Here is a 10,971-nt window from a genome sequence, read left to right as displayed (position 1 = left end):
CTTCCTTCATATATGGAAGGTTTGGAATGGACCCAATTAGTGTATATGGGCTGGGTCTTCATAGGCCCAAGCCCATAGGTTTCCTAATAGTTTTGTGAAACTTCAAGACAATAATGATCCCTCCGTTTCTAAATGTTTGACACCGTTGACTTTTTAGTATATGTTTGATCGTTCGTCTTATTCAAAAAAAATTGTGAAATATATAAAACTATATGTATACATAAAAGTATATTTAACAATGATTCAAATGATAGGAAAATCATTAATAATTACTTATTTTTTTTAATAAGATGAATGGTTAAACATGTTTAAAAAATTTAACGGCGTCAAATATTTAGAAACGGAGAGGTAGCTGGTTATATATCAACCAATGTGGACCTTGACGTTTAGTTTCCTTAAACTGGATGTTTATTTACTGCAAAAGAAATCATTTGCATCAGCATTACAATGTAGCAAAACAAGGCTTTCATTTGCCGAAACATCACAAGAGAAGATTACGTGTATGGAACAGAACACCATTTCCCTCACCAACAAAAAAGAAAAAGAAAAACAGGAGTGCACCAAAACACCTGAAAGAATGCAACTGACATGACAGGGGAACAAAACAACGACCCTGAACCTGAACCCCGGTGTTTTTCCTTTTTATTTTGGCGATGAAGTGAGTGCACTACGGTTGCATTGCGCAGTGCACAAACTGCATATTATTTCCAGCCAGTTCATCCACAGATTGTGCCCGATCCATCTTCATTTTTTTGAACGAATAGATCCATCTTCATTTGAAAAAGGATCATTTTATGCTCTAATTCGATCTAAAGTGAAACAAGCAGAGGAATCAAGAAACGGCACCAGAGTCCTCCTGCAATGCTGTCCATGTCAGAAAGTCCAGAACCAGAAGAAGCATATATAGCCTGTTCACTTTGATGTCATTTTCAAGCTTATCAAATTTTAGTAAAATTGCTAAAAAAGTGGCTATATTTAGTTTGCTGCTAAATTTTTGTAACTATATAAGAAATCATGCCAAAATTTTAGCTTGCCAAAATATGGTAAGGTTTTTTTTTTGACATCAAAGTGAACAGGCTTTTAGTGCCCAACACCAGGACTCGGCACTGATCGCATTAACCGCTCGGTTCTGCCGCCGCTCGCCGAGAATCCCCGCGGCCTCGGCGGAGGCAACACTGCCACGCCGCTGCCACCGCCGCGGCGGCGGCGCCAGACGGCTACCCTGAGCTCCAAGCCGCCCTCGAAGTGCATAACCTCATCACCGCCTCGCTCCTCCGCCGCCAGCATAAGCTTACGCCCTTCGCACCACGAGCAGCGGAGCAGGAGCACGACGAGGCTCGCGGCGAGGCACGCCGCCACGAACCTAGTGACACCGTAGCCGCCCATGGTTAGGATCGAGGGTGCAAGCGACTACCCGCGAAAACCCACTTATAGACTTATCTAAACTACGAAATCGTTTATTTTGATCTATAAGTGGGTTTGCGGGTGACCCACTTGCACCCCTAGTTAGGATGGTCGAGCTGCTTGCTGCTACTCTGCTCGGTGAGTGAGTGAGAGAAGCTGCTTGCTCGAGTTAGCTGACACTGCTCTATTGACTATTTATAGCGATCGGCAAGATGATTGATTCCTCGTGATCGGCTTAGAGCTCTTCATGCAAACTGCCGGCTTGAAAAGCGTATCTTTTTTTCTGAAATAGCAGTACAGGTTTTGTTCCGTTGTTCTCTTTGAAAGGACTAGCAGAAGCAGAATGTCTATATTGTATACAAGAGCGGCATAGTGGAAATGTATACGTGTGACGGCATAAATACTTGATTTCCCAGTGATTTAGTTATAGATTGTTCTCAAGAACATGTCAACCAGCTGACTAATCCGTTGTTTAGACAAGAAACCGGGGCTGTTTTTAGCTTTACAGTACCTGCTTAATTTGTTATGTCAAGCGTCTCGAGAAAAGAACATTTGGCAGCATAAAGCATGTTTCACTGCAAATTTCAAACCTCCTTGATGAAGTTGAACGAATCATAAATTAAGTATTCTACTGGCTTCTCCTAATCGAGAGGCTTTATATAGTATATTAAATTGTATAAAAATCGTAGCATGGCGCGTCATCATCCTGGCCATAGGGGCTTCTTGACCTATCAGAAATTCAGAATTAACTGTTTCAGCATCCGAATGTCGGCCTGGTAGTGGTTAGCCGCTGGTTTAGAGTCTGAAAACGAAAAGAATCAATGGCGGAAACGGTCGGTCTTCAGATGGGGGAGCTTTGGACGAACGGCTAAGAGCCAAAGGGAGGCTAAATCTGACTCGAGAACGCATTGCAGCCGGCCAGGATCTCAACATCTGGTGAAAGCTGCGTCGCGGAAAGTTTATGTTTCTTTCTGAACCATTTCTTTCTCCCATCTTCTCGCGTCGTTTCTTCATGCAGCCAATCAGGTTAGCTTGTCAAAATTGGCATATTCGTCGCTTCACCGGCTAAGAAAAACTACTACCTATAAGAGTATATCACGATTGAAAAAAAAAACTGCCCTTTCTTTTAACTGAAGAATGTCTATGAACATGCAAATATTCAGAGTTATCATGGCCGACCATGATAGTTTTGCAAAAGGGGACGGCAAAAAACTACTAGCACACAGAATGTTTGCAGAGAGGCCTTTCTGTGTTGTAGGTTAGGTCTTTAAATAATTCCGTAAACTACAAGGATGATGACATAAACTGCTCTGCGGAGAATATGCTTAGGAGATAAACACACTCAGTTATACTCGATCAAGATCCCCTGCTCGCTGCTTTCTGAAAGCATAACTCCAAACTGAAATAGAGCTCTACGTAGCAACTTTGTCAGTGGAGAATGTAGCCCATCATTTCAAGTACTGGACAGCAAATATGATACTGAACAGCAGCATGATTCTTCGGGTTTCTTTCTTTGATTAGCGAGACCCAAACCACGTCCATTATCCACAAAACCAAGTGCTCCATCGGTTTGACTACTACTATTTCCAATTTTTAATAGATGATACCATTGATTTTGAAAATATGTTTGATCATTCATCTAAAAATAATTACATAAATATTATTTATTTTATTGTGACTTACTTATCATTAAGTGTAATTTAAAAGTAATAACTTACATTCTTTTTATATTTATACAAAATATTTTATAAGACGAATGATAAAATGTATATATACAAAATATCTTCGTGAATCTCAAGATATATAGGTTAGGATGTATATATGTGTGTTATAGGTGAGTGTAACGCATGTTTATATGATCTCCTCCTCCGTTCCAAAAAAAAAAACTTAATCCTAGATTTGAACCTGAACACCCAAGTTTGGTTTTTTTTTTATGGAGAGAGTAAGCGCTTAAAAAAAAAAGGAAGTATACATCCCACGGACACCGCAGTGGCTCCAATGCTCCATCAACGCCGTCCATCCGCAACAGTCGGCTCATCCCAGCCACCGGAGAGCTGAACGGCGGAGAAGACGACCAACCCAGCCGTACGCCGTCGTCGTCGTCCTTGTCACCGTCACCCCCAGCTTGCATCCGCCCACTGTCACCGTGTCAGCGTCGCGCGCGTCGCTGCCAGCTCGTGGGCGAAAAGGCCTCGTGCCGCACAGCACAGCGCGCGATTGGACGTACGGTTTCGACGAGCAAAGTAGACGCGCGCGGCGACGGCGGAGAGGAGCGGAGCTCCCTCGCGCGACGTGGCGCAGCGCGTGGAGGAGAGGAGTCGCCCGCGTTTTCACTCCTCCGCCTTTGTAGCGTTCGCGGGGATGGGGACAGAAACGAAGGACGATACGGATCCCATCCCATGCCGCAATCGCCGTCGCCTTCGATCTTCTCAGAGGAAAGGAAGGAGGAAAGAAGGAGACGATCTCCCTGCGTGATTGGATCCAACCAAAAACATAAGACATAATATACGTCCTAGGTTGTGATTGGATCTAGTGTGCTCGCGTGTTCTTGTTCTGATTAGGGGGCGTGATGTGACTACGAATTTGATTGAGTTTTGATTATTATTAAATTTTTTTCATTTTCTTTCTTTAGATGAGTACATCAGGATCCGAGAGCGATTCGGTGGCCGCAAAGCGATCCATGAAGCCCAAGTGTACGTGCCCATTCTTGCCCCTGTCTCTTTAATTGTTCTCTGATTTTCTTTTGTTTGGTTTGGTTACATGTCTAAGATGAAATGTCGCAATGTGTTTGGAAATTGATGAGAGTTTCAGTTCAGGGTTCTTTCTTTGTTTCTTTTTTCTTTCTCCTGCAGATTCTAAGTTCACGCAGCAGGAGCTTCCGGCATGGAAACCACTATATACTCCTGGAATTGTATTTACTCCCAATCTCTACATTCTGTTCTTAATTTCTTCCTGCGCTATCAAATTATTTTTATCCCAAAAATGGAGTGCTAGATTTTAGCAATCTCTGAATAATGTAACCTGGCTCCATGAATAGGTCATCGGGGCCTTCTCGCTCATCGGCATCATCTTCATACCGATAGGGCTCGTTTCAATTGCAGCATCACAGGAGGTAATTGCACAGATATGCAACATGTATTCTTGAATTCTGATTATTTGACTATTCCGGCACTACGTGAAATACATTTCTGCTTATATTTATTAACTAGCTAAATGTCTGTACTTTGCTACGGTTAAATGAAAATGTATTAATGTGGTGTCCATCTTTTTCTATAGAGAATATTCATCTTAATCTCAATTTTTATGTATCTATCTATTTAGATTTGATTTTTTAATAATATTAAGAAGTTTAAGGGATAACTTAATAAAATTTACAATGGAAGTAGGTGGGGTGGCTGATTCACGGCCACCACCATTAACTTCTTTTAATGGTAATTTTTATCATTCTTAAGAAAATACTGGCAAGTACTTTTTCAAAGACAATAGAATTTCTCTTCTTTTAAAGAAGTATAGAAGTATAGATAGTCTGGCTTGCAACGGTGGGTTAAATTTGTATTTAAACTCATTTCTTTTAATACAGTGACGTTGCAAAGTTCTTACGCGTTTGTCAAAAAGAATAATCTGGCTTGCCATGCAGGTTGTTGAATTGGTGGATAAATATGATGGGGAGTGTGTGACGGCTAACGACAAGGTCGGGTTCATTCAGGACACCAAGACTGACAAAGCGTGCACCAGAACGATTACTGTAAGTTTATGCCCGTTCGTTTCCTTGTTTGACAGTTGCAACTTCCTTGTTTTTCATTAACTTACATCTTAATACTAAACGTGTGTTTTTTATAGTAGAAGTTTCTTTAGAAAATCAATAAATATATATTTCAAGTTTATAATCATTTAATTTCAATTAACTATGCATTAATGGCTTGCCTCGTTTTACGTCAAGAGAAAAACTAACAGCTACTATGGTGGTGTTTGGATCCAGGGACTTAACTTTAGTCTATGTATTTAGACACTAATTTAGAGTATTAAATATAGACTACTTACAAAACTAATTACATAAATGAAAGCTAATTTGCGAGATAAATTTTTTTAAGCCTAATTAATCCATAATTAGATAATGTTTACTGTAGCATCACATAGGCTAATCATGGATTAATTAGGCTTAATAGATTCATCTCGCGAATTAGTCCAAGATTATGGATGAGTTTTATTAATAGTCTACGTTTAATATTTATAATTAGTGTCCAAACATCCGATGTGATAGGGACTTAAAGTTTTAGTCCCATCTAAACAGGTCTATGTTCACTAGAATTGAGCCTTAGATGACACAACTACACAACATGGTTGCCCTTAGCTCTTACCAGATTTATAGTATCCAGTAAATAATGATTTTTCTTTACTCATTTTTCAGGTGCCAAAACCTATGAAAGGCCCCATACAAGTTTACTACCAGCTGGAAAACTTCTACCAAAACCATCGGCGGTATATATACGCTAGACCTGGATGAGTGATTTCAACTTAATTAACTGGCCATTGTGGTACCGAAATGAACACTAACGTACAACAATCTTAATTCTTAGATATGTCAAGAGCCGGAGCGATAAACAGCTGCGGTCCAAGGAGTTCTCAAGTGTGATAAAAACTTGTGATCCTGAAGCCATCAGTGAAGGCGGAGCCCCTATTGTTCCGTGTGGCCTCATAGCATGGAGCCTGTTCAATGACACCTTCACATTTTCTGTCAACAAGAAGACTGTCCAAGTGAACAAGAAGAACATAGCTTGGAGCAGTGACAGGACCATTAAGTTTGGCAGTGATGTTTTCCCCGAAAATTTCCAGAAGGGTGGGCTCATAGGTGGTGGTCAGCTAAATGAGAAATTACCAGTAAGTGCAGTCAAATCAATCATCTTTATCACACTAGACTGCTCTTTTCGTGCTAACGCGAATATTAGGGAATAACATAATATCGAATAATTAGAAGGAGTGAGGCTTCGAACTCAGGTCGCCTAGCCCACCACCTTATTGAGCTAGCCGGAAAACCCCTAGGCGTTTCTCGTGCTTTCTTTTTTCTTGAACTGAATTGTCCTCCATATTCAGTTGAGCAAGCTTTCTCTGCAGTTAAATAGGTGGCTCTCCATTGTTCGCTCTTCATCTTATCGGTCATAGCTAAAATTTAAATTTTCAAACTTAATTTTAAAGTTTATTAAAAATTTTTTATCGTAGTTTATTTTCTATATTGATTTTTTAAGTCGCTAAACACACATAAGGAAAAGTTTTGCCCTATAAATTATATTTTTATCGTTAATAAGCATTATGGCCTATAATCGGCTGCTGGAAGTAAATTTAGTTACAGCTTTATCACACTAGACTGGTCATTTTCATCATTCTTTTTTTTTCTGAATTCTCCTTCATGTTTCAGTTGAGTGAGCAAGAGGATCTCATTGTCTGGATGAGAACAGCTGCACTCCCAACATTCAGAAAGCTCTACGGCAGAATCGAGACGGATATAATGGCGAGCGATGAAATCACAGTGGTGATTCAGAACAACTACAACACGTACAGCTTTGGAGGCACCAAGGCGCTGGTTCTTTCTACCACTTCTTGGATCGGCGGCAAGAACAATTTCATCGGTTTCGCGTATGTGGCGATCGGTACCATCTCCTTCCTCATCGCCTTGGCCTTCGTTGGTCTCAACATGGTTAAGCCAAGGTATGGCAAAATCGCTCGCTGGATTGGATTCCAGGGCAAACTGTAACTAAACTCTGAAGAAACTTTGCCTCTGAAAAATCTGAATGCTTGTTCGGTTGCAGGACACTTGGAGACCCGTCTTACTTGTCTTGGAACAAGGAGAACCCAGATTATGTCCAATGATCATGCGAGCGGGGATGTTCATGTGTTCATGTCCCATTGGGTTCGTCTGCAGCGTTGGATTAAAATTGTGTGGTTTGTAGAGAGCAGGATGAGGAGGGGGTAAATGAAGGGGAATATAATAAACGTTTGGCCCGGCCAAACCTGGTCCATTATGTTAGCCCGGCCCATTTAGGGAGCGACCCAAAATTCAGTCCCTAAATGGGCCTACCAATTTGGCCCTGTGGTTCACGTGGCAATTTTTTTAATTATTTTTAGAACTTTAGGGGTATTTTTTTAAAAAAAAACGAACTCTCTCAATACGAATGGTTAAATGTTTATATTTATATTTTTTAAATAAGAATGGTTAAATTTTATATGAAAAGTAAATTACATCATACATTGGGATGAAGAGAGTGTTTATGTATTTATACAAAATCTAGATCTTATCATCCTGTCTACCATGGCAACACCCCCGTGGCATGACATATGTAGTGGCGTAGCTAGGATTTAAAGTAAAGGTGGTTCATCTATATGTAGTATGTCAATTAAAAGGGTGATCCGCTATACAATTTTTATTATATTAACTAGCACATATACTATAATTTTAAATTTTTAGGTGGTCCATTGACCACGGTGCCACCTAGCTAGCTACGCCACTGGACGTATGTATTGTTTTGCCACACTATTTAAACTAGGAGTCCAAAATATTTAAGTTCCAAAGCAAATTTTGGGTTCTATTTTTAGAATTTTCTATTAAAATGGTTTTCAAATTTTTAAAAATCCTCAGGAATGCAGCCGAGCGTCCGAAGCTTGTGCACTGCATGAGCGTTACTCACACTGTGTCACACTGTCCCGGGTCAAATGTGCAGGCAGGTGGCGGTGGATGTGCAGGTATCGTGTACGTATGCAACGCTGCGACTTGTTAGAGCAAGTTTAATAGTGTAGCCAGCTACTAGCTCCAATTTATTTAGAGCAAGTATAATAGTGGGTTATAAGCTGGCTAAATGCTAAGGTGGAGGAGAGAAGAGAGGAGAGAGAGGAGAAGCGGGCTGTAAACTTACCGCCGGTTTGGACACAAGAACCAAAAAACTCTGTGAGAGAGACAAGTAGACCATGTATTAATTATAAAGAGCTACACTATTATATGGGTAGACTGAGAGAAGGCTATAGAAAACCTTATAGCCAACAGGTCGGCTGTATTATTAGCCTTGCTCTTATAGCCAATCTAATAGCTTATTCATATAATAGTTATCTATGAACATATACTACATCATTAATATATAGTTTCACCTTTCATACACACGATGTATTAGAATCCGTGTTACAGCTGATTATATATCTGTAGCCCGCTTTCCTTCTATCTTTTATCTTATCTTCTCTTCTCTTCTCTTCTCTATGTGCTTACAGATAACTATTATATGAATAAGCTATTAGATTGGCTATAAATAAATTGAAGTTAGTAGCTAGCTACACTATTAAACTTGCTCTAACAAGTCGTAGCGTTGCATACGTACTCGCTCGTTCCATACGTACTCGCAGCGTAACAAAATTTGCTTCTCTTCTCTATATGCTTACAGGTAACTATTATATGAATAAGCTATTAGATATAACAAGTCACAGCGTTACATACGTACTCGCTCGTTCAATACGTACTCGCAGCGTAACAAAATTTGCTTCTCTATGTACAATAGTCTGCTATTGTACTCGCTCGTTACGTGCGGCCACACCGTTAGTCAGAGGAACAGAGGGATCGAACGACGCCAAATGAGGGGGAGAAAACGGGAAGCAACAGCGGCGTGAGGCGAGGGATCTCGGGTTCTCGCTGGCTTCACGCAATTGCCAACATCCTCGAGTAGAAGTGTAGGCGTCACTCGATCCGTGTAGAACAACTGAACTACCAGACGTTCGTCCGTCCTGGGACCGACCGAAATTAACGGTCGCCGGCATGCACCAGTAGTCGTTGGTGTCGGCTTCACCAGTGGCCCAGAATCGCCCAACCGGGCAGTTTCGCGTCCGCGACCTGCAAATTTTCCAATTTCACTAATCCCTCCCTGTGATTGATTAATCTGGAGTATTCGGTATTCCACCCACGTGGCCGTGAGCACGAGACGGCACGAGAACTCGACGAGGCATCGTGTGCTGTGTGCGCGCGTTTGTACGTTGCTCAGCGAGCGAATGCTACCGGCAAGTGTCAAGTGGCACCGCGTTTCGCGCGGCGCTCCTCCCGTTTAGCCCACACAGGCACACGCACCGGCACGCGCTCCGCAGGCGGATCCAATGTGGGTACAAGGGGATTAGTCTCACAAAACCCATAGATACCCCCTAAACCCTCCTCTTAATTTTTTTATCATAGTTGATAAGATATAGGTGCTAAAGGTATCATAATAATATTTTAGCATAGTTTAATACTGAGATTATATGTTTATATCGGTGTACTGGGTATGTTGAGTCCCCTAACTTTTTATTTCTGATCTGCCCCTGCGGACATACACGAGCTTTTGCACGCACGCGGTGTGCCCCGGCAGGCCGGCACCGTGCTACATTGCCACGTTGGTGTGCCTGAAAAGCGGCTCAACTTGAGTGACATTTGAGCTAGCATAGCTATATCTTGACACGTCATTTTTTTCCCTCTACGAGGTCATGTTCTTTTCAGCTGTGTCGGATCGGATTATTTGCTCCTATCTCTAAAACGGCATTTTAAAAGATAACTTTATTCTACTTCATTGCTTAGACTATTTGTTCTAGTTTTTCAAAATATATTTCTCAAAATATCTAATTCATTTTAATAATTTTCACGAACGCGCAAAAGGATCGCATGTTAATATATTAGAATAAAATAGAGTTTGTTTACCCAACGCAATCAGCCAGACCGGCTTATACCAAGGAAAGGAAGATATTTCAATAATTAAGTAGTGGGCAATTCATGGCAATAATTCACATAGTAATCTAGATAAAAAAGAAATAAGAAGACACGAACCAAGTGATGGGAAATGTAAAAGTTTTTCAGGTGGGGGGGGGGGGGTGAAGCTTTAAAATAAGTAAAAGTCTTATGTTTTTATTTCTAATGAAATATAATTTTATCCTTAGTGGTTCAAAAGCTAAAACTGAAAAAAAAAAACTTGGCCCTCAGAAACCAAACGAAGGGGATGTGATCACTTCACATGCTTCTCGGTTAAAAGATTTGGTGTGAAAGGAATAGGTGGGTTTTCAGAAGCAAAGAACTTCCAATACAACAACTAGTGGCAAAAATCTTGGATAAAATAAAATTAGAAAAATTTTGCTACATGACACCCAAATTTTATGTAATTTGCTAATAAACATCGAAAGAATGTGTCACAGCTAAGAATATCCTTAAAAAAACTGATATTTTGCTAGAGAACTGTAACGCTCCGCTTCTCGTGAGACGTTAAAAACTAATTCGGCAAAATCCTATATGCGAAAATTTCGTTCTTTGTATGCGAATCTAAGTTGTGCCATGGATCTCAATTCAATCTCTTGTTGTTCCCTCTCATCGCCATCAAAATCGTCCACCTCAAGATTCCAATTCCGACTCAAGTCTCCGAAATCAAACTCCGAAATTCAATCGCATCCTTTGAATCCCAGCCAAATACCTATCCCCATTTCCGAAAATATCAAATTCCCATCTCGGATCCTTTCCTTGAGTCTCCCTTGATTCCTCCCTAAACCCCCGAGATCGAATCTCAAATTTGAAATTTAAACCCA

At 40.7% G+C, this 10,971-nt stretch overlaps 1 protein-coding gene across 1 annotated transcript; it reads left to right on the top strand.

The window, feature by feature from the left end:
• The first annotated feature begins 3,689 nt into the window (after positions 1-3,689).
• Positions 3,690-7,592, top strand: LOC4339407 (ALA-interacting subunit 1). Its single transcript, XM_015783289.3, has 9 exons — positions 3,690-3,920; positions 4,037-4,097; positions 4,257-4,315; positions 4,442-4,516; positions 5,042-5,149; positions 5,813-5,883; positions 5,982-6,282; positions 6,818-7,107; positions 7,209-7,592. Exons 2-9 carry the CDS (start codon positions 4,037-4,039, stop codon positions 7,267-7,269), a joined length of 1,026 nt encoding a protein of 341 aa, XP_015638775.1. The 5' UTR covers positions 3,690-3,920; the 3' UTR covers positions 7,270-7,592.
• Positions 7,593-10,971: the final 3,379 nt, after the last annotated feature.

This window comes from Oryza sativa, chromosome 5 (genome assembly GCF_034140825.1).
Source record: "Oryza sativa Japonica Group chromosome 5, ASM3414082v1".
Lineage (NCBI taxonomy): Eukaryota > Viridiplantae > Streptophyta > Magnoliopsida > Poales > Poaceae > Oryza > Oryza sativa.
This window is presented reverse-complemented; position numbering and strand designations above follow the sequence as displayed.

Excerpts from the sequence above, each read along its gene's own strand:
- LOC4339407 (XM_015783289.3), top strand. The coding sequence starts at position 4,037 with ATGAGTACATCAGGATCCGAGAGCGATTCGGTGGCCGCAAAGCGATCC. Across the intron at positions 4,316-4,441 it reads CACTATATACTCCTGGAATT|GTCATCGGGGCCTTCTCGCT; the intron begins GTATTTACTCCC and ends CTCCATGAATAG. Across the intron at positions 5,150-5,812 it reads CGTGCACCAGAACGATTACT|GTGCCAAAACCTATGAAAGG; the intron begins GTAAGTTTATGC and ends CTCATTTTTCAG.